This window comes from Pempheris klunzingeri, chromosome 23 (assembly GCF_042242105.1).
Source record: "Pempheris klunzingeri isolate RE-2024b chromosome 23, fPemKlu1.hap1, whole genome shotgun sequence".
NCBI lineage: Eukaryota > Metazoa > Chordata > Actinopteri > Acropomatiformes > Pempheridae > Pempheris > Pempheris klunzingeri.
The window spans coordinates 2,131,399-2,154,143 of NC_092034.1; the positions used below are offsets into that span (position 1 = coordinate 2,131,399).

General features: G+C 41.1%; 2 protein-coding genes and 1 long non-coding RNA gene across 5 annotated transcripts; 1 reads left to right on the top strand and 2 right to left on the bottom strand.

The window, feature by feature from the left end:
• The first annotated feature begins 2,066 nt into the window (after nt 1-2,066).
• LOC139222956 (uncharacterized) lies at nt 2,067-11,636 on the top strand. The gene is made up of 10 exons (XM_070854870.1): nt 2,067-2,317; nt 3,295-3,363; nt 4,498-4,640; nt 5,590-5,773; nt 6,540-6,563; nt 6,952-7,031; nt 7,122-7,215; nt 7,308-7,415; nt 8,602-8,796; nt 11,192-11,636. Exons 1-10 carry the CDS (start codon nt 2,284-2,286, stop codon nt 11,338-11,340), a joined length of 1,080 nt encoding a protein of 359 aa, XP_070710971.1. The 5' UTR covers nt 2,067-2,283; the 3' UTR covers nt 11,341-11,636.
• Nucleotides 11,637-13,211: 1,575 nt separating this feature from the next.
• On the bottom strand, nt 13,212-19,597 carry LOC139222823 (uncharacterized). Of its 3 annotated transcripts, none has more exons than XM_070854704.1 (9): nt 19,522-19,597; nt 17,413-17,461; nt 16,853-17,131; nt 16,421-16,495; nt 15,898-16,020; nt 15,306-15,814; nt 14,702-14,776; nt 14,179-14,301; nt 13,212-14,095 (listed from the first exon to the last, which is right to left on the bottom strand). In XM_070854704.1, exons 1-6 carry the CDS (start codon nt 19,537-19,539, stop codon nt 15,741-15,743), a joined length of 618 nt encoding a protein of 205 aa, XP_070710805.1. In that variant the 5' UTR covers nt 19,540-19,597; the 3' UTR covers nt 13,212-14,095; nt 14,179-14,301; nt 14,702-14,776; nt 15,306-15,740. The 3 variants fall into 3 exon arrangements, with proteins under 3 accessions (XP_070710805.1, XP_070710804.1, XP_070710803.1); XM_070854703.1 differs by having other exon boundaries at nt 14,964-15,814; XM_070854702.1 differs by having other exon boundaries at nt 14,702-15,814.
• Nucleotides 19,598-20,537: 940 nt separating this feature from the next.
• On the bottom strand, nt 20,538-22,180 carry LOC139222979 (uncharacterized). The gene is made up of 2 exons (XR_011585948.1): nt 21,301-22,180; nt 20,538-21,202 (listed from the first exon to the last, which is right to left on the bottom strand). It is a non-coding gene; the product is annotated as an uncharacterized lncRNA (long non-coding RNA).
• Between the last annotated feature and the right edge of the window lie 565 nt (nt 22,181-22,745).

A 22,745-nucleotide genomic window follows, 5' to 3' on the forward strand; every position in this document is an offset into this window, starting at 1 on the left:
AAAACTCCTCTGTGCTTCCAAGAATGTCTGAACATAATGTTTAATTCAGAGGGTGGGCCTATTATTATGGTATTTACACATTACAGTGCTTTATTATGTTAGCTAGTTCATATTTTGTTCCCTTAGATGTTTATACTGCTCTTTTTGTAATCATTTCTATTTATTGTGGCTTAAAACAGGACCTGAGTGTAAATTTCACACCATCTCATGTGTACATGTGCTGGTATGACAATAAAGCTCCTGCTAAACAGCACTTGTGTTCTTTTACTTTCAACATTTCTTTATCTTTGGCTAATCTTTACACATGGCTGCTTTTACTTAAGCAGAGGAAAGGTGGGGGGGACTTCTTCCACCACTGCTGCCTACCACTAAGATAGTTAGTTAAGATAGTTCTTATGAAACGAGGCTGTCGAGGCTTCGTGCTGCACCGATGGTGTCAATGAGGTGAGAAGCACAAAACAGAGCTGGCATCCTGTGTCGGCCTCCAGCGAGCGCTGTGGTTGATGACGCAGTTCCTAAGAACTGACTTACCAACAGAGATTGAGAGGGTAGAGAGACAGAGAGAGAGACAGAGAGAGAGGAGGAGGAAGTGGAATACAATGGGTGCCAGAAAGTAAGAGGACAAAGGTGAAGACAGAGGGGGATAAGACATAACCTACATGGCCAACAGTGTGTGAGCACCCTGATGAAAGAACCAAATGTGTGAGCTTCCACCACATGCCACCATAATTCCCAACATGACGATGTCCCGAAGTTCACGTGGGTCGTGGATGTTATTGGGGTTTCGGGAGCATTTCTTGGACATCTGTACGGCACATTTGGGATGTTTTTTTAAACACACTTTTGGACGCACGACCGCTCGCCTGCAGGGCTGCAGGTAGAGATGCTGCCCTCATGTCTGTGAAGGTGAAACACAGCGACTGTTTAGACATTTACAAAGACTTGGACATCAGGATATCATAGCTGTAAGGTTGAGGGATTCACTTCTGGACCTTCTGAGGGCACCACAGACTGTAGAGTCCTTTGTGTTTTATGTAGCACTTTGAGATTTGCTAATGTAAAGTGCACTACAAATAAAAAGCATTAGCTCCAGTTCATCTCATAGACGGTATGAAAGACGTGGGTGTAGCCAGTGTGACGTCACCCGCCATCTTGAAGCCTTATGGTCGTCGCCATCTGTCTTGGAGCCAGAGGCGACCTCCTCTGATTGGTTAGTCACGACGGAGTCCCGCCCTAAAGCTGCTTTAATGGGACCATGATTTACTAAATCAACATCCTGCTGTCGGCTCATTTTCCTCATTGACTTCCATCCAATCAGACGTCCGTTTGCAGCCAGTGGAGTCGCCCCCTGCTGGACATTAGAGAGGATGCAGCTTTAAGCCTCTTCAGCATCAGAGCCAGAAGCTAGGAGCACTTTCTTTAGACAATCTGTGTTTCATCCCAAAAGTTCAAACTTTCAAGGCCTCAATTTAATGATAAATCTCCCTTTGAATGACTTTAAGGTTGATTCAAGGACTCCTGTCGTATGCAGGAAGAAATAAGAAGCACACGAATGCCAAATTCCCCAAACTAGCCCCAAAAAGGTGGAGGGTCGTCGTAGGATGTGGTATTAAAGGTCCCATATTACTAGACTTCTTAACGTCTTCTCAACATAAATCTGTGTCCTTGTTGCACCTACAGACAAAACTCTTCTTCACCTGCTCCATCTTTCAGTAGATGTGCATGAAAACGCTCCGTTTAGATTCGGCTCCCTTTGTCATGCAACACGAAGACGTGGAAGGCGACAGAGCGAAGCAGCAGATTTCAGTTTCTGCTCCTCTAAAGCGTTCAGACGGAGGCTGGAAACAGCTGCTGCAGTAACCACGTCTGCTCCGAGGAAAAAAAAAACAATTATTTCTTAAATTTTAAACCAAAGTAAACCTGCTCCAGTTGGACCTCCGGACACAAGTACCAACCTGGAAACAAGCAGAATATGGGAGCATCGAAGGTGTAGTGGTCTAAGACGAACAGAGAGGGAAGGAGAGGAAGAGTAAAGCTAAAGAGAGAGAGAGAGAGAGAGAGGGAGGGAGAGAGAGCAAGACAGAGAGCACAAAGCAGAAAGCTCAGAGAAGAAGTGAGAGTCGAGGAAGAGGAAGAGGAAGAGGGTCGTGGAAAAAGGAACAAATTAAAGAAAATAAAAGCACAGTCAACGGCCTCGCTGATGATCGTCCTCCATCTTTAAGAAGCTATTTTCAGAGAGAGAGGGAGAGAGAAAGGGGGAGAGAGGGAGGTAAACTGGCCGGCATGATGAAGTCGTGGAGTCGACTCTGCTTCCTCGGTGAGTTCAACCTGCTGTCTGACGTCAAACTTGCTTTACTTTACAAGAGTTGTCTTCCAGACTGCTAATAAACTTAACATCTGATTTACTGACTGGTTTAAAGAAAAGAAAAAAGAAAAAACAAAACAGGAAGGGGAAATATTGAGAAATCTTAATCTCCCGCGCTCACTCGCACGCCAAAATTCAAAACCTTCAAGGTTCAAGTTTAAGTAGTTTTGACACCAGTTGAATCCGACGCTGCAGATTTAAAGTAGAGACGTTCTTTAGTTTTAGTTTAGCTGCTCCTACGGGCGTTCACCAAAACTTTCAAGGCCTTTCAAGGAGGGATTTTAAGGCTCATTCAAGGACTCATTACCCGTTGAACATGCAGGAAGTAATATGAAGCACATAAATGTCACGCAGGTGAGTCTGAGCTTGAACTGAGTTTAAACCTAAAGAGCCAAAAACATAAAAAAAAAATCTAGAAATGTTCAAGAAATTACTTACGTATTATTAATTTTAGCCTAATTCCACATTATTTACTTCTTACTCCACAGAGGTACTTCTCTCATTAACACTGCGTCATTTATTCCACCTTAAATGTGCAAAATAATGCCGTTGTTGCTCAACATGTTGATTTTAATGTGCACAGCTGTTATGGGAGCCTCAAGTAAACAGCTGATCCATTCATTTCCCAACAAGTCTGATTTATTAAACCATAGAAAAATCTGCAAAAAAAAAAAAAAAAAAAAGAGCCACAAAACATTCCTGCATCATATCTGACAATATAAAATACATCAGATGGCGTCAACAGACGATTGAGCTTCAGTTTCCAGTGAACATATCATTCACGACGTCCCACACATCTGCTGCTTCTCAGTTTCCACACCAGCGCTGGTCTTCTTCACACGTGTGGAAAGTTGTTGCAGCAGCAGCGAACTACGAGCTAAAACACATCACACGTTCACGGATGTGTGTCTGTTTTCTTTCTGTCTCAGTTTTAGTGGTTTCTTCTGCTGCCAGAGGACAAAATGGCACGTCTGTCCTGACATCACCTGAGAGCACAGGTACGGTAACAGCAGAGCCCACCAGTCAATACTGCAGCAGAGTTAGTAACCTGGAGTTAACCAGCTGGAGCCAATAACCTGGAGTTAGTTAGCTGGAACTAATAACCTGGTGTGAATAACCTGGAGTTAACTAGCTGAAGTTAATTAGCTAAAATCAACTGGAGTTACTAACCTAGAGTTAATTAGCTTGAGTTACTAACCTTAAGTTAGTTATCTGAAGTTAATTAGCTGGGGAAACTAACCTGGAATTGATTAATTGGAGTTAATAATCCATATCTGATAACCTGGAGTTAGTTAGCTGGAACTAATAAACTGGTGTGAATAACTTGGAGTTAATTAGCTAAAATCAGCTGGAGTTACTAACCTAGAGTTAATTAGCTGGGGTTAACAGCTGAAATTAACTAGCTGGAGTTAACTAGTTGAAGTTAATCAGCTCGGGTTACTAACCTAAAGTTAATTGGCTGGAATTAACTATCTTAAATTAATTAGTTCGAGTTACTAACCTTAAGTTAATTATCTGAAGTTAATTAGCTGGGGTTAATAGCTGAAGTTAACTAGCTGGAATTAACTAGCTGAAGTGAATTAGCTCGAGTTACTAACCTTAAGTTAATTATCTGAAGTTAATTAGCTGGGGTTAATAATCCATAGCTGATAACCTGGAGTTAATTAGCTAAAATCAGATGGAGTTACTAACCTAGAGTTAATTAGCTGGGGTTAGCAGCTGAAGTTAACTAGCTGGAGTTGATAACCTGGAGTTAGTTAGCTGGAACTAACTGGTGTTAATAATGTAGAGTTATCTAGTTGAAGTTAACGACCTGTAGTTAATTATCTGGATTAATAACGTGGAACTAATAACCTGGAGTTACTAATTTGAGGTTAATGAACTTGACTTAATTAGCTGGAGTTAACTAGTTTGAGTTAATTAGCTGGAAGTAATAAAGTGGAGTTAACTAGCTGGAGTTAATCACCTGTGCTTAATTACATGAGTAGTTTAAAACCTCACAGCAGCCAAAACTCAGTCTGACATCAAATCTAATCTCCAGGACGAATAAAACAGGACTCAGTTCAGTGTCATAAGTTTTTAGGATTTCAAACCTTTGCTCTGATTCGTCGTCTCCTCCTCGTCTGGCTCAGACTCCCACGTCCCACGTCCCACCCCGTCGCCGCTATCACCGGACGAAACCAAACACGAAGCTCCCCGCCAAACGACGGCCTCCCCGTCTCCTCGGAGTCAGACGTCGACGGGTGAAACACATCCGCCTTCGACGGCCTTTACGGTAACAGCTGTAGAAAACATCCTGAACATTAGTGGGAAGTCCACACCGAACTAGAAGCAGCCTTCATTTCATTATATCTTTATTCTCTTTCTTTAGGAGTGTATGAGGTTAGCTTAGCTTAGCTTAGCTTAGCTTAGCTTAGCATAAAGACAGGGAGAAACAGCTAGCCTGGCTCTCCTCAGAGTTAAAAAGGGCAGATGCTGTTTACACCCGGGTGTAAATAGTGTTGGAAAGACGATATGTTGTGTTTAATGATTTTTATATTTGCATTTGATTTATTATTTGAACCCAAATCAGGATCTTTTCTCTCATCTCAGGCTTCAAACTTGCTTTAGTTTACTTGTGTTGTTTTCCACACCGCTTGTACACTTTTAGAAAAATCTGATTTAGCTGCAACTGAAAACTATGATGATAATAATAATGATAGAAAACTAAAATATATACGTTAAATAAGTTAATTTACTGTTGGTCTCTCACAGGATTCGGCTATTTACACCCTGTTAATAAAAACAATCTGCCTATTAACACATTTAAATCCCACAAATTAACACAAAGTCATTTACTGTTGGTAAACGAGGGAGCGTTCAAATCCTTGGAGAAGATTGAGCACTTTGGATGCTTTTGGAACTTTTGGATTTGCAAACGAAAGTTGTTTTTCGTGTTAATGCTGACGTAGTTTTAGGAGGAGATGACTCACAGCAGCTCGATAGTGAGACTAAATGACTATACTATATATACAATAAAACTGTTTTTTGGTTGCAGCTTCAATAGTTTTGCTCTCAGACTTGTTCTGCTTGGTTGCATAAACATAACCTCAGCGCACCCACCAGAAGAACACCCAAAACAAGCACCAAGAGCACCAAACACATTTAAAAAGATGCATCTACGTGAATTCGGCCTGCACCAAACGGCGAGAGGCGCTCAGACACTAAAACGTCTTCTCCTGCAGACCAGTGCAGTAACACAGGACGACCCGGTTAACGTAACAGAGGGAGTCAATGGCAGCACAGCAGCACAGCCGACGACGACGACGGCGGCCTCGGCAGGCGGCAAGAGGGACGGCGGCGGCGGCGGTGAGGCTGGCCTGAGGACTACGGTTTCCACGACAACAGCCAGTGCGTCACCAGCGCCAGGTATGGTGCTGCTGCAGAAGCCTCAGTGTGTCAAACCACAACTAACACACACTGAAACCTGCAAACACACACACACACACACACACACATAACGGCTGCAGCAGTTTATCCCCTCAGCGCTCACTTTAAGTTTAAATTTAGTTTAAAATCCCTAAATACCAAATATTTGCTGGTTGCAGATTCTCACATGTGAAGATTTGGTGCTTTTGTTAGCCGTAAAAATGATTTGAACAGTTTGACGATATCACTGAGGGCTTTAGAACAGTTTTCTGACATTTTAATTAATAGATTGATTTAAAAAGAAACAATAATCAGTTTTATCTAGAAGGAAAACAACTCATACTTTATGTTTGAACTCAACTTTGTTGATAAAAAAGGGACGATAAATCAATAAAATGTTTAAAGTCATAAAGTCAAAACTAAAAACAAATGACACGTTTCTTCTTCAGCTGATGGTGATTTATATAAATATATTATATTATATATTTATTGTATATTTAATTAATTATGTATTATATTTTATTTATCGTATATTTTATTTAGTATATATTAATTTTAGATTTTTTTATATATACATGATTTACATATTAAATCTGGAGGCCACAACATTCATCTGACTCTGTTACTAGATATAGATATTATCGCTATAGATCAATAGATCGATCGATCGATCTGGGGGCAGGTGTGGATTTAACACCATTAAATACCATAAACTGGATTCTTTGATTAAACCACTGAACAGTAACTGGATGGTTTTCTCTTTCAGGAAAGACTGCGAGTTCATCCTGGGGTAAAGAACTTCTACATTTATATTTCATCAGATTAATTATAATTTTGCATAATAAGTTGTTAAAGGTGTAAAACACACCTGGTGCTGAGCTCCATAGAGATAAATATACACAGATGTTATCTGATCATTATGACGGGACAGATTCTTGTGATCTATCATACAGGTGAACGACCATTATTAAATAAATAACTATAACATTATGAAAATTAAAAAACATCTATATAATCTATAAATCAAATAATAAATATTTATTTCAAGCTTCTGTTTCTTCCAGTTTTATTTAATCTCATTTTATTCCATAATGTGACTTTTTTTATGAAAGTTGTGTCACACTTTCTATCGATCTATAATCTATCTGTGCTCCACTGATCATTGATCATCCGTATAGGCACTGCGTTCCTGGTATTGATCATCCTGGTGATCATCATCCTGTGTGTGATCCTCTACTTGCTCAGGAGAGTCTCCAGGGTGAGACGCTCACATTACTTCACCGTCATGTGACTCTGACGGCGCTCAGTTTGTCGTTAATCTCATCTTTTACCGACTTTGTTTGTCCAGACGTACTCGTTTGACCTCCAGCGTCCGAATCCCACCAACCATCACAGCGAACCGATCGGAGCCACCTTTGAATCCGTCTACCTGGACGACCTCGGTGTGTGTGTGTGTGTGTGTGTGTGGTTACATTTAAATGTGACTTTATATGAGCACATCCTAACGTGTGTGTGTGTGTGTGTTGTACCTCAGATCAGCCGACCCCTAAAGACCAGGTGACCACCGACGACCTTTCACCTCCTCCTGCAGCCAACGGCACGACGCTGCAGCCGGAGGAAAAGCTCTCCAACGGAGACAACGGTACAGACGGGGGTTTTCGGTGTCCAATATTTAACATTGAAAGCTCTTTTGGCAGCGAAACGTGGTGAAGGCAAGAAGGAATGTGGTTCAAATGGTTCCTGTAAAGACATACTTTGCTGTTTTTTCAACCATTTTTGTGCCATTACAACGTAGCTAATACATGAAAACGAACAATAAATAACTTTTACTGACATTTATCAGCTCCAGGGCTGCCGCTTGATCAATTAACTGGCTTCTCAATGACATTATTACTGTTATTTTACTGTTAAGCCAGTTATTCAGACTGGGAGCTCCGGCTGCAGTCACCACATTGGTCATTTGCGTACATCACCCACATTGTAATGATACAAAGCCAGTTGAAAAACAGCAAAGTGTCCCTTTAATGAGCTCAGGATTCATCCACCAGCAGAATCTTAATCCATTAAGGGATAAACTATTCATTTTGATAGATAAAGCCAGGATTACTGACATTTCTAGTCAGTCTTAACACCAGAAATTCATATTTTCACAAGAAAAAGGTACAAAAGTGATCTGGGCTCAGTCTGGCTCCTCAGGAGTGTTCGTGCTTTTCCCACAAGAAGAGTTTGGCACAACAAACCAAGGAAAAGTCAAAGCTTTACTTCACCAAACTGTATATTATTTCTGTATGTTATTTCCCTTTGCTTTACCATTCACGTCCTCTTACTCAGTGTAAGGGCAGGACGGAAAAAGGTTTCTCAGGTTAAAAAAAAATAGAAAAGACGACAAAGTTGTGGGAAAACGGGCTGCAGTAAAAGAAATGCCCCGTCAAATTAAAGGTCACGTTTTCCAGATAAAAGTCTGCTTGCATTTAAAACAAGATCATTTAGCTGCAAGTTCAGTTGGTGACTTTCACTTGATAAGAAGACGTGAAGCTGTCCGACTCATTCTAGCAAAGAAAAATAGTGAGTTCAGATCAGAAAGACCAGTTTGGATCCTTGTATCCAGTTAAAAATAACTCAAATGAAGACAAAGCTGTTTAAAACGACAAGACAAGTGATGTTCGCTGGAGTCAGATGATCTTTAAAAAGCAGCAGGTCAGACATTTATGTTAAAAACAAGACCAGTTAGATTTTAAATCTAAATATTAAGAGTTTTTACAGTTTGCAGCTTCCCACTGCAGTCAAAAAGACGTTGCACCTTGTCTCACTGTCTCTCCTTCATTCAGTCGTTCCAGCTCCACAGGAGCAGCCGAACGGTCTGGAAACGCCCACCACCACCACCAACACCAGTAACACCAGTAACACCAGCCCCCCGTCGGCCGAGCACCCCTCCGACCAGACGTCCAGCCCTCTGGGCAGCACCGACCTGCTGCTGGATGCTGTCGGGGAGGAGCAGCAGAATGAAAACAACAACAACCCATGTAAGATACAGCTGGAGCACCACATTCCTTAGAAGGTTTGAACAGAAAGAAACCAGCAACTTTCTGGCTGTCTGTCGGCCATCTTGGCTTCCCACCGGGCAGCAGTCTGTGAACTACGCCATCAAAACTCATGCATATAGAAGCAAACAGCCTGAAAACAGCCTCTGCATGAGGGGGGAGAGGAAAATAAGACCCCACAGGACAATCAGTAAATACAATGGTGCACAAGGAGTGAAGGTGCACAGTGCAGATCATAAAACCACAGTCCTATTCATCCAAACGGGGTCAATTATTATGTAAACTATCAATACCTACTGCACAGGAGTCCGATAGAGCAGGGGTGGAAACCACTGCATGCTTCAATCAACCGCAATCACTTCACACGCGACCATAACCAGCACACATAAGTCGAGATTATGGTTAATAATTACCCACCGATCTTAAAAAGGGAAGTGAGTAAACAAATAAAACTTAAAGGAAGTTAGTCCGCCCTCACAGGATGCACTAAAATGAATCCTACAAATGAAACTAAAAAGGACGGCAGGAGAAACACAGTTCATGACTAAATAACAAACATCCTTTAACAGACCTGCTACACCGGCAGGAGATCAACCCCCATAAAACCTGTGTGGCCACACAAACCACAGCTGAAGCCTCGTGTCTCTCCGGCCTCACGCAGACAATCATCACCACCTGACTCGCTTTAGTGTTTCCTGCCCCGATCGGAGGCAGCCAGCAGACCACAAGACTGCAGACCAACAGAAGTAGGAAGCCTAGAATAAAGAGCGGCTCTGTCTGAACAACAAGAGGACAAATCAGGAGGAATGAGATAAATGACGTGAAGTGGGAACAGGACAGGAAGTTCTCTGTTTATCTTTATTATTTAGCACCCCTTTGGCGGCCATTTTGAAAAAGCCGGCCCTCAGAGATGATGGTGTCTTTTCATAACACATCAAGGTTGCTTTTATCATAAAATGCTTAAAACTGCTCAACAGTCTTTGATGGAGTTCGGCTAAAGTCTTCCCAAACATCTCTGGATGCATATTTTGTTTCCGTAGCCGCTTTTAATTTATTTAATTTGAACCCAGTAACACAATAAATGAGTCTGAGATGCAGTTCTTCACTCTGCACACTTTTACTTTAGTTACTTTGACTACATGTCGATGCTTTTCTGCTGCTACACAATCAAAACGAGTGTTTTTACATGTCGTTCCTGCTGCTTTCACTCCTCAAACGCTCAGAGAGGACTCATGATTGTCTAAGAGGGGAAACGTACTCACCACAAGACCGCAGGAGCAAAACAGGTTAAAGAGGTTAAAAAGGTTAAACAGGTTAAACAGGTTAAAACAGGTTAAAACAGGTTAAAACTGGTTAAAAAGGTTAAACAGGTTAAAGAGGTTAAAACTGGTTAAAAAGGTTCAAACAGGTTAAAGAGGTTAAAGAGGTTAAAACTGGTTAAAAAGGTTAAAACAGGTTAAAAAGGTTCAAACAGGTTAAACAGGTTAAAACAGGTTAAAAAGGTTAAAACTGGTTAAAAAGGTTCAAACAGGTTAAACAGGTTAAAACTGGTTAAACAGGTTAAAACTGGTTAAAAAGGTTAAACAGGTTAAAAAGAGTGAAACACAAGAGCGAGGCGACTGGGAGAGGAAACAGGTGATGACATCACAAAGGCAGGAACTTCACTTCCTGGTGCAGTCATGTGACCATTTCCAAAATGGCGGCCCACCCGATTAACACCTGTGACAACCAGCTGATTTTAGTTTTTGTTATTAAAATGTGAGTTTCAAACTATTTAACAGTTCTAATAGATAGATAGATAGAAATACTTTATTGATCCCACGAGGGGAAATTCTGATAATAACTGTCTGAGATTATATTCACCTGTTCTGACTGTGTTTTAGGAAAAAGCTGATGCTGTGACATATTTAACATCTCTCATCTTGGACAGTAGGGGGAACATCTCAGAAATAAGTTCAGAAATGAGTACCCATAATTTTACTTATAGGAGGAAAGATAAGATAATCAGTCAAATATTCATAGAAAAGTTCACATTAAGCACAAAATACCCTCTTTCCAACACAAATAGCCTTGAAATCAAATGAAATAATTAAGAACAACAGCACATTTTGCAATAAAAGCAACAACTTGGCACAGATGATTATGCTAGAAGAACCAGTAAATACAAAGTGGGATCATAGATGCTCTTTTTGTTCGATTCCTGTGTTTCTCTCAGGTTAAAAGTGCCTTTAAATTCATCAAGAGGCAGAAAAAACATGACATCTAGCGTCCATTTTTAAAAAAAACGTCCCTCAGAGATGAAGTTTGAAGCGTTCTGATGTCTTCTCACAACACGAGGACCCACATCAAGGTTGATTTTATCCCTTTGTCTCCGTAGCCGTCTGCTCCAGTGACCCGTTTGTCGAGATAAGCCTGGACGACCCGGCGTGGTGCGACCAGCTCCTCACCTCTCCTGGTGCTCCTTCGTCCGTCCTCCCCTTCTCTCCGTTCTCCTTCGCCTCCTCCTCCTCCTCCTCCTCGTCTTAGCGCCTCCTCCCAGCTCAGCGTGGAGGCAGCTGCTGCATCTTTAAGCAGAGATGTTCTGTCTCTTACTTACTTACTGGAGTCGTCATCGTCGTCTCTTTAACATGAAGTTGTTAAAATAATGTTTTGGCTGCCGCAGTTGCTGTAAATATGACTTCTACACTGTAAAATAAGGCTTTAAAGTCAGTGTGTCTGTGTTTAATAGCAGCAGCTGAAATGTCTGTTTTCATTTGCAGTATTTTCTGTATTTGTTTTTAGTTGTAATGTTTTTTTTTTAATTGAACAGATTTTTTGTATGAAATGACACAAATACAATAAATGAAATGTTTCATTCCACTTCTGTTCTGGGGCTTTATTCAGGACTGTGAGATAAAAATATCATCTTTGGCTGAATCCCTCTCATTATTCTGCATTTTAAAACTCGTTTTCACCTGTTTTGGTTTTGTCCCACTCTTAATAGTTTTCCTTTTTGTTTTAAACAGTACAACACCAACAGTTTCATGTTCGTTTATTTCGAATGAAGACAGGCAACTTCTCTCATTTAAGGTGTTTTAATGTTCGTAAGAGTAAAACATAAGCATGGCAACAGATACAGGAATCTGTATAAGGCATCAATTTGTAACATTCAGATATTGTGGATAAAATTGTGATTGGTTTAGACTAGGTGGGCAGACCATAGTTTAGACTGTACATTTCTTTCTTTTTTTTAAAAAACTTTTTATTTATGAGAATTTTTACATTGACAGAAGTAAACAAACACAATACAGAACGAACATATGAGGTCATGGGATGAAAAAGAGTCAAGGTAAGTTTAGCATCTTTACGATGTACTGTCACACACAGTAAAGTTAAATATCCGTCTCATTGGCTAAATAAATACACCATTTTTCCCACCGTTTTTTCCCCAGTTCTTTGTGGAGTCGTATGGAGTGGGTCATCTGTTCTAAGAGATGTAGATGTTTAACAATATTAACAAAAAGGCCAGCAGTAGGACCGCCTTTTTACTTGCAGCCAGCAAAATCTTCAACAGGTAAATGTCATTTTTACTCAGTCCACCAGGAATATGACCAAAGTAAAGAAATGTAAAGGTTGAGCTGAAACTAAAACCCAGTATATTTGAAATTATTGTTCCTACGTCCTTCCAGAAGGTCTGGATAGAGGGACAGGTCCAGAAAACATGGGCATGATCCGCCATCATTTCTCCACATTCCCTCCAGCAAGTTGACTGAGAACCAGTTTGTTTAGTCTTCTGCTTGGGAGTTATAAAAAAATCGAATCAGGTTCTTCCAACAGAAGTCTCTCCAAGTTAGAGAATTGGTGGTAGAAGACTGTGTTTTCCAGGCATTCAGCCAGACTGTACATTTCTGAAGTGTAAATATTTATTTCATCACAGCTATTATTGCTCAAGTCTTGCTCAGAGTTGACAGGTCCTTAGTTTGTCCTGGCTGAGGCAAAATACTGAAGCACCACACCTTCATAATAAACTCCAGTGGACTGATTATGTTACATAAGATTCACACAGTCGGCAACATGTCAACTATACAGACACCAAATGTTTCCACCTGCCATAAAACAAAACAAAAGAAAGTTACCACATTGGCAGCTAGCACAGGTTGGCAGTCACTCTTATATATATATATAATATATAATATTATATATATATATATATATGTATGTATGTATGTATGTATGTATGTATATATATATATATATATATATATATATATATATATATATATATATATATGTATGTATGTATATATATGTGTATATATATGTATATATATATATATATATATATATATATATATATATATATATATATATATATATATATATATATATATATATATATATATGTATGTATATATATACAATATATACTGTTATACAATAACAGTAGAAAGGTCTGCTTAGCCTGGTGACTCAGTTTGGATGAGGGCTTGGAGGTTTTCTGAAGTTTCAGGGTCCAATTTAGGACGTTAAACAAATTTGAATCAGTGAAGAGGAACTAGTCCATTTTTCACCACTTGGTTTCTGACTGTTGTCTGGCATGAATAGCTTTTTGTATTGATTGGCTTGCGTCCATTCAGTCAGCTAATAGCTTTCCCTTTATATATATATATATAAAATATTATATATATATATATATATATATATATATATATATATAATATTATATATTATATATATATGTATATATAAATCAAAACCAACACGTTCATTAACGAGGTAGAACCGTTGCATACAGGTCAGAGAGGGAGCCCTTTGTCGCCGCCACCACAAAATGTCTTCTGTTCCTTTGAATGGCACAAACACACAAAACAATGCTACAATGAAAACTACAAATAATGGAAGAGGTAGTGTTGGTTAAAGGTTTGAGGTAGGGCAGCATGGTCCCAGGTTCGAGTCCCAGTTTGAACCTTTATTTTTCCTGCATGTTCTCCCCATGCTAGCGTGGGTTTTCTCTGGCTTCCTCCCACAATCCAAAGACACGCAAGTTAGGTTAACTGGTGTGAGTGTGAATGCTTGTGTGGCTGTGTGAAAGGGCCGGACTGTTAAAACACAGCAGGCCAGAGATGGTTTCATGAGGTAGATAAGAAAAAGTGCGACTCGTTGTGCAGTAAACTCCCAAAACCAGAGGCTAAAAGACGACTGGAGCCGATGTGAGTGAGGAAGACGAGTCATCCGTCCCTCCGAGCGGTTCCATTTTCAGCTTCGTTCAGAGTCTTGAGCTCAGACGGGATCTTGCCTGGATCTGCACGATTAAGAGACAGAGTCACACACACACATCCAAGCACATAAAACCATCCATTAAAAACAAAAAGGGAGCAAACTCACCTGATTCTGATGGGCGTCTTTTACACAGACATAGACATAAGCCTAGTATGACCAGAGCTACTGCTCCTAATGCTGCGCCTGCAATCAGCCCATGATGTCCTCCTGCTGGTGACTCTGTCGTACCTGATGGAAGAAGCACATTTGAACAACTGCAGAAACTTCTTGAAATCCTGCAACACATATTATTGCTCGGGAATGAACACAAGCACGTGTCGTCTTCAGGATGCTTCTGCAGTAACAGGTCACACGACAAATCTTACTATTAACAAGTTGGAAAGTTCAGAGCGCACATGAAGCGACGATGGACAGGCAGGTAGAAATAAGGCTTTTTTAAGTACTAAATAGAAGTCTGTCATCGCCATAAAGGCAGCTGTGTGTATTGCAAACATGTATTTATTCATGATCTATAAAAAGGAAGAATCACAATCACATCGGTGCATTATTGATCTGTTAAAGAAACACAGAAGTTACACTGTAGAAGTGATTTATTCAGTCCAGCTATTACCTGAGTAACACAACTTACCGTCGGCAGCTGTCGGCTCAGGTGTGATGAAGGCGCCAACATCATGGTGGGAGTTGTAATCCATGCCAAAGCTTACTGTGGCGGAAATCGGTGTTAGTGTCACATTAGCATCGATGAAACGAACCACAGATTGTACTGAAAGATGGACAAAACACCTCAGACTCCTCCCACTGAAGTGAAGCCAAATATTTGGGCAGATACGTTTCATCCCATTCTACAGCGTTAAAATCAGAAAAATGAACATCGACATGACAACAACTACCTAAAAACCTTGGGCAATAACAGTAGAAAGGTCTGCTTAGCCTGGTGACTCAGTTTGGATGAGGGCTTGGAGGTTTTCTGAAGTTTCAGGGTCCAATTTAGGACGTTAAACAAATTTGAATCAGTGAAGAGGAACTAGTCCATTTTTCACCACTTGGTTTCTGACTGTTGTCTGGCATGAATAGCTTTTTGTATTGATTGGCTTGCGTCCATTCAGTCAGCTAATAGCTTTCCCTTTATATATATATATATATATATATATATATAATATTATATATTATATATATATGTATATATAAATCAAAACCAACACGTTCATTAACGAGGTAGAACCGTTGCATACAGGTCAGAGAGGGAGCCCTTTGTCGCCGCCACCACAAAATGTCTTCTGTTCCTTTGAATGGCACAAACACACAAAACAATGCTACAATGAAAACTACAAATAATGGAAGAGGTAGTGTTGGTTAAAGGTTTGAGGTAGGGCAGCATGGTCCCAGGTTCGAGTCCCAGTTTGAACCTTTATTTTTCCTGCATGTTCTCCCCATGCTAGCGTGGGTTTTCTCTGGCTTCCTCCCACAATCCAAAGACACGCAAGTTAGGTTAACTGGTGTGAGTGTGAATGCTTGTGTGGCTGTGTGAAAGGGCCGGACTGTTAAAACACAGCAGGCCAGAGATGGTTTCATGAGGTAGATAAGAAAAAGTGCGACTCGTTGTGCAGTAAACTCCCAAAACCAGAGGCTAAAAGACGACTGGAGCCGATGTGAGTGAGGAAGACGAGTCATCCGTCCCTCCGAGCGGTTCCATTTTCAGCTTCGTTCAGAGTCTTGAGCTCAGACGGGATCTTGCCTGGATCTGCACGATTAAGAGACAGAGTCACACACACACATCCAAGCACATAAAACCATCCATTAAAAACAAAAAGGGAGCAAACTCACCTGATTCTGATGGGCGTCTTTTACACAGACATAGACATAAGCCTAGTATGACCAGAGCTACTGCTCCTAATGCTGCGCCTGCAATCAGCCCATGATGTCCTCCTGCTGGTGACTCTGTCGTACCTGATGGAAGAAGCACATTTGAACAACTGCAGAAACTTCTGGAAATCCTGCAACACATATTATTGCTCGGGAATGAACACAAGCACGTGTCGTCTTCAGGATGCTTCTGCAGTAACAGGTCACACGACAAATCTTACTATTAACAAGTTGGAAAGTTCAGAGCGCACATGAAGCGACGATGGACAGGCAGGTAGAAATAAGGCTTTTTTAAGTACTAAATAGAAGTCTGTCATCGCCATAAAGGCAGCTGTGTGTATTGCAAACATGTATTTATTCATGATCTATAAAAAGGAAGAATCACAATCACATCGGTGCATTATTGATCTGTTAAAGAAACACAGAAGTTACACTGTAGAAGTGATTTATTCAGTCCAGCTATTACCTGAGTAACACAACTTACCGTCGGCAGCTGTCGGCTCAGGTGTGATGAAGGCGCCAACATCATGGTGGGAGTTGTAATCCATGCCAAAGCTTACTGTGGCGGAAATCGGTGTTAGTGTCACATTAGCATCGATGAAACGAACCACAGATTGTACTGAAAGATGGACAAAACACCTCAGACTCCTCCCACTGAAGTGAAGCCAAATATTTGGGCAGATACGTTTCATCCCATTCTACAGCGTTAAAATCAGAAAAATGAACATCGACATGACAACAACTACCTAAAAACCTTTGGGAATTATTCACATTAACATAAAAAGGGGCGGGGCTTGTGCCCTATACTGCAGCCAGCCATCAAGATGTTTTGGCTTCACTTTTGGGGAACCATCATGTCGTCCATCTTTACGTACAATCCTCATGAACCTAATCTCTCTCCACAGCATCAACTTACCACCTGTACGCCCAGAAAAGCACGTGTAGTTTCCCACGTCTGCAGGCCCGAAATGTGACAGCGTCATATTCGCTGTGCGTTCATTGTAATTTACTTCAACTCGTCCTTTGAACTGCTCGTCGTAACGCTGCAGAGCTCTGCCATTACGGATGCAAACAAGAACCTTGTTGGTGTTTGAGTGGAAAGTACAGTCCAGGTAGGACATGTTGGGGATGTTCCACACGTTTATCTGCATGAAATCGTTGACTAGCCTGGTGGTCACATTCATCGGAGACGCATCTGAGAATGAAAAGAGAAGAAGAAATCAGCCACAACATAAGAAATCTGATTGGTTGTCGGTCTATCCAATCGCATCCTGAGCACAGACTGTGTTTGAACAGACGTGGTTTGAACAGTGAAGCCGATGCTGAAGAGCCTTAAACCTGCATTTCTTCTCCAAAAATAGAGGCTTCAAAACAGCGGTGGCTACGTCCACTTCTTCCATACTGACATTTTATGTGAATTGTTGTGGCGACTGCAGGCCGACATTTGGTGGCATCAAATTAACAGGATAAACTAACCGCAGACACAGGAGCTGAGGATGATGAGCAGCAGGATCCAGCAGATCATCTGTGAGAGGAGACACAGGAGAGTGGAGTGGATGTTGGGAAACATTTTAAAACCTCAACAACTATTTAAACATCTAATAATACATGTTTTTTACACGGAAGCTGATAAAAAAAAACAAAACCATGAATGAAAAGATTTGATTTTATCTGGAAAAGCACATTCAACCTGCTGGAAATAACATATTGTTAACAAATGTGACGACTATGACGTTGCAGCGATGGCCTCACACGATCAAGGTGGCCTCCACTGACCACAAAACCCAGGGCATGATGGGAAACGTGTGGCTGTGGTATGATCAAAGAGCTGATTGGCTCTTAGTTACCACCAAAAACACCATGTTTGGTTAAAAATCCCTACTTTTATGTGTAATTGGAATATTTAAACAACCATAATAAACAACCATATTTAAAGGTGGTTAATAATAATTAGAATAATAATTCTTATTATTACCATTATTATTATTATTACACACTAAACACCGGATGTTTGTTAATAGATTAAATCTTCATCACTCAATGTGAGACCAAAAAATCCAGTATTAAATATTCCAATTGCACAGAAAATTGCCTTCATGATCGACCGGTCGATCACAATCGAAGGCAGCGTCGGTAGATCACGTGACATTAAAAATATAGATTTTAGTCCATCATCTTCATCCCTAATCAGGGCAGGGCTCCAGTCTGAGAGCTCTTCTCTGCTACGGTTCCCCGGCAGGGACATGAGCGGCCAAACAAGCTAGCTACTGCACAACTCCAGCTTTAGCCTTCCAGTTTATAAGCACTAAAGAAGGGATATTCTGGGATGGAGAACAGGACAGGAAGGGATATCTGACTCCATTCAGTGCAGGTCATCAGAGGAAGGTAGAGACCATAAATGCTATATTGAATGTTCCAGTTGCTCTGGTCACATTCCTGCTGTCAGTTTGTGTGTGTAACACCAAGGGTTACATTAGCTGCAGTTATGCAGTGTACGCCAACAGATATTGTACATATAAAGTAACTATATCAATAAATACGTTTAGCATTTTTAATGTAGGTAGATCTTTTTGACATTTGACCTTTAAAAGTAGCTTGCAAGCCGAAAAGGTGTGGACACACCTTCATTCACAGCAGCTTCCCTGGCTGGTCTTTTCTCCTCTACCTGAATTGATGGGTGAACAGGACACACATGCCTGTGCAGGCTGTTTGTACTCTGCCCTCCAACGATCACTTCTATTAAAATGTGTCCACATGTCCTGCTTGTAGTAGCTCTCTCTCTCTCCCTCTCTCTCTCTCTCTCTCTCCCTCTCTCTCTCTCCCTCTCTCTCCCTCTGCTCACTGTACTGTACCAACCAGTGACAGTCAGATTTACAAACATACAGTACAGCCAAAAGTTTGGACACACCTTCTCATTTAATGCGTTTTCTTTATTTTCATGACTATTTACATTGTAAATTCTCACCGAAGGCATCAAAACTATGAATGAACATGTGGAATTATGTACTTAATAAGAAGAACCAATCAGCTAAGTAAAGAGAAACGAGTGGCCATCATTACTTTAAGAAATGAAGGTCAGTCAGTCCGGAAAATTGCAAAAACTTTGAATGTGTGTGTGCCTGTACTGTATATTCTAATGAAATAGCAGAAATTCACAACTCAGTCGGCTCAGAGGAAGCATATTGCTCTTTTGTTTTTTATGAATAAAGAAAAAAAAAGAAAAATGCACAAATAAATTCAGATAATCCACTTAATAAACGTAAATTCATTTCCAAAGTGTCTTCAAGCTGGATATTGGAAACATACAGAGAAATGGCAACAAGTGCACAAGCTTGTGAGGGATTGTTCTGTATGTGAACAGGAAATAACCATAACCATTTTGACCATGGTGCGGCTTTGAAAGAAAAAACAGGAGAAAAACGAACGTTCTCAGCATTTTACTTTCACTTTCATTTCCACCTAAACGACCCACTGAGAAACTAACTACACCACGAGCTCTGCTTTTCATCAATACATTGTAATCACAACTTTATTCTACTTGTGATAAAACCTTTATTATTTGCATGGTAGAGACTCAAAACTGACCTCGGTTACAACAGCCATCGTCCCACCGACCGAAGAATCCAGGACAGAGCTACTGTGTGTCCTCCGCAGACCCGGCTCTAACTGCGCCCGTCTAGAGTTTTGGTGACGCAGTTGCACATCAGCCGTAACAGTGGATACTGTAACGTTCAGCAGGATGGTGGAATAACGAGCCCAGACATAACATAACAATACCGGAACAATTGAGCAGCTCTCTCTCTCACCAAGCGCGCCGACCACAGGACGAGACATGCCACACACCACAATCAAAAACACATTCATGAACAGTGGGACTTTTCAGAACAGCATTTAACACAACAACAGGGATGCTACAATACTATTGCATCATCCGTGCGCCCTGGACTGGTCGCCAGTCACATACACATACAGACAACCTCACACCTACGGGCAATTTTAGAGTTACCAATTAACCTAATGTGCATGTCTTTGGATTGTGGGAGGAAGCCGGAGTACCCGGAGAGAACCCACGCTAGCATGGGGAGAACATGCAATTGGTTGAAGCAGAGACGGTGCAGAGGTCAGTCTTTGGCTCAGACTGGATGGAAGATATTCTACATGAATAGTAACTCATCATCTGCATATATAGATATATATAATAGTGTGTAATCCACCTTCAGCAGGAAACATGTGGCTCCTTGAGGATGAGGAGGGTCACTGAGCTGCTGGATGAAGAGCAGCACTTCAGTCCAATGGAAATCTCACTGCAGACTCTTCCTACGATGTGGAAACACTCTTATCTATATTTCATTACGTCCATTTAATGATCTTATTCCTTTTCTTTCTTTTTATTCGTCAGTGTAGCTTCAGTGTTGTCATGTGACCTCAGGACGTAAAGTCACCAACTCCAAACTGTCAATTAAAGAATTGTTCAGTAGAAAGTTTAAAGAAGCTGAAAATAAAGAGCTCAGTCAGAGTCAGAGTCTCTACAGCTCATAGCTTCATGTATCATAAAGAAACAAACACCAAGAATCCAAAAGTATGTGAACATCCACAATGAGTTTGACTTTAAATAAATATTTCTTTATTTAATCAGCACATATTTACATTTACAAAGACTTTAAAAAGTGCATTATGTGTAACATGGGACCTCTCTCTCTCTGTGTGGGAGCAGACTGACGGTCAGAGGAGAACTTCTGTTTAACACAGAGCTTCTCGCCCTGTTAGACAGAAAACAGTCCTCCCTTCCCTCATGTGGCTGCAGTAGAAGTCTGTGAAGCTCCCAGAGAAACAGCCCTTCAGCTCTGAGACACCAGGTCTCAGCTGGACTGTTTCTCTGCTCAGAGTCCTGCAGAAGAACCAGCTCAGTCCTCAGGGATCCATCCAGTGGGTTTCTCTTCAGAGCAGCAGACACCTCATCTATGTACATAAAGCTCCTCCTTCTGCCCCCCCAGGCAGAGCGGACAGCAGCTGATGATGAACTGTGGGGCGGCTTCAGAGGAAGAGTCCTGCTTTCACAGATGTAGCTCCTCAGGATGTAGCTCCTGATGCAGCTTCAGGAGCTTCCATTTGTGAATGTACAGACAGCGACAGAGAGCCAGAACAACGGCTGCTACTGCTGCCAGTCCCAGTCCAGCATAGAGCCCCGGCCTCCCCCGGCTCTCTGGTTCTGGTTCTGGTTCTGGTTCTGGCTCTGGAGTCAGAGGTTTGGGCTCATCAACAGCTGCTGTAAGGAACATTGAAAGAACAAGTGTGATTTCTCATGTCTGCTCCATGTCTGCTCCATGTCTGCTCCATGTCTGCTCCATGTCTGAGTCCACTCACCTGTGATGCTGAGGGAGAACGGTTTGACCTTCCTGCCGGATCCAGTGAACATCCTACAGGACCGGTCGATCACAATCGAAGGCAGCGTCGGTAGATCACGTGACATTAAAAATATAGATTTTAGTCCATCATCTTCATCCCTAATCAGGGCAGGGCTCCAGTCTGAGAGCTCTTCTCTGCTACGGTTCCCCGGCAGGGACATGAGCGGCCAAACAAGCTAGCTACTGCACAACTCCAGCTTTAGCCTTCCAGTTTATAAGCACTAAAGAAGGGATATTCTGGGATGGAGAACAGGACAGGAAGGGATATCTGACTCCATTCAGTGCAGGTCATCAGAGGAAGGTAGAGACCATAAATGCTATATTGAATGTTCCAGTTGCTCTGGTCACATTCCTGCTGTCAGTTTGTGTGTGTAACACCAAGGGTTACATTAGCTGCAGTTATGCAGTGTACGCCAACAGATATTGTACATATAAAGTAACTATATCAATAAATACGTTTAGCATTTTTAATGTAGGTAGATCTTTTTGACATTTGACCTTTAAAAGTAGCTTGCAAGCCGAAAAGGTGTGGACACACCTTCATTCACAGCAGCTTCCCTGGCTGGTCTTTTCTCCTCTACCTGAATTGATGGGTGAACAGGACACACATGCCTGTGCAGGCTGTTTGTACTCTGCCCTCCAACGATCACTTCTATTAAAATGTGTCCACATGTCCTGCTTGTAGTAGCTCTCTCTCTCTCTCTCTCCCTCTCTCTCCCTCTGCTCACTGTACTGTACCAACCAGTGACAGTCAGATTTACAAACATACAGTACAGCCAAAAGTTTGGACACACCTTCTCATTTAATGCGTTTTCTTTATTTTCATGACTATTTACATTGTAAATTCTCACCGAAGGCATCAAAACTATGAATGAACATGTGGAATTATGTACTTAATAAGAAGAACCAATCAGCTAAGTAAAGAGAAACGAGTGGCCATCATTACTTTAAGAAATGAAGGTCAGTCAGTCCGGAAAATTGCAAAAACTTTGAATGTGTGTGTGCCTGTACTGTATATTCTAATGAAATAGCAGAAATTCACAACTCAGTCGGCTCAGAGGAAGCATATTGCTCTTTTGTTTTTTATGAATAAAGAAAAAAAAAGAAAAACGCACAAATAAATTCAGATAATCCACTTAATAAACGTAAATTCATTTCCAAAGTGTCTTCAAGCTGGATATTGGAAACATACAGAGAAATGGCAACAAGTGCACAAGCTTGTGAGGGATTGTTCTTCATTTTGACCATGGTGCGGCTTTAAAAGAAAAAACAGGAGAAAAACGAACGTTCTCAGCATTTTACTTTCACTTTCATTTCCACCTAAACGACCCACTGAGAAACTAACTACACCACGAGCTCTGCTTTTCATCAATACATTATAATCACAACTTTATTCTACTTGTG

Bases quoted from the DNA above. Each gene is read 5' to 3' on its own strand.
- LOC139222956 (XM_070854870.1), top strand. From the start codon at position 2,284: ATGATGAAGTCGTGGAGTCGACTCTGCTTCCTCG. The intron at 2,318-3,294 runs GTGAGTTCAACC...TTTCTGTCTCAG, and splicing joins GAGTCGACTCTGCTTCCTCG to TTTTAGTGGTTTCTTCTGCT. The intron at 4,641-5,589 runs GTAACAGCTGTA...CTTCTCCTGCAG, and splicing joins CGCCTTCGACGGCCTTTACG to ACCAGTGCAGTAACACAGGA.
- LOC139222823 (XM_070854704.1), bottom strand. The intron at 16,496-16,852 runs GTAAGTTGATGC...TTTCCGCCACAG, and splicing joins CTTTTCTGGGCGTACAGGTG to TAAGCTTTGGCATGGATTAC. The intron at 15,815-15,897 runs GTGAGTTTGCTC...TTAATCGTGCAG, and splicing joins AAGACGCCCATCAGAATCAG to ATCCAGGCAAGATCCCGTCT.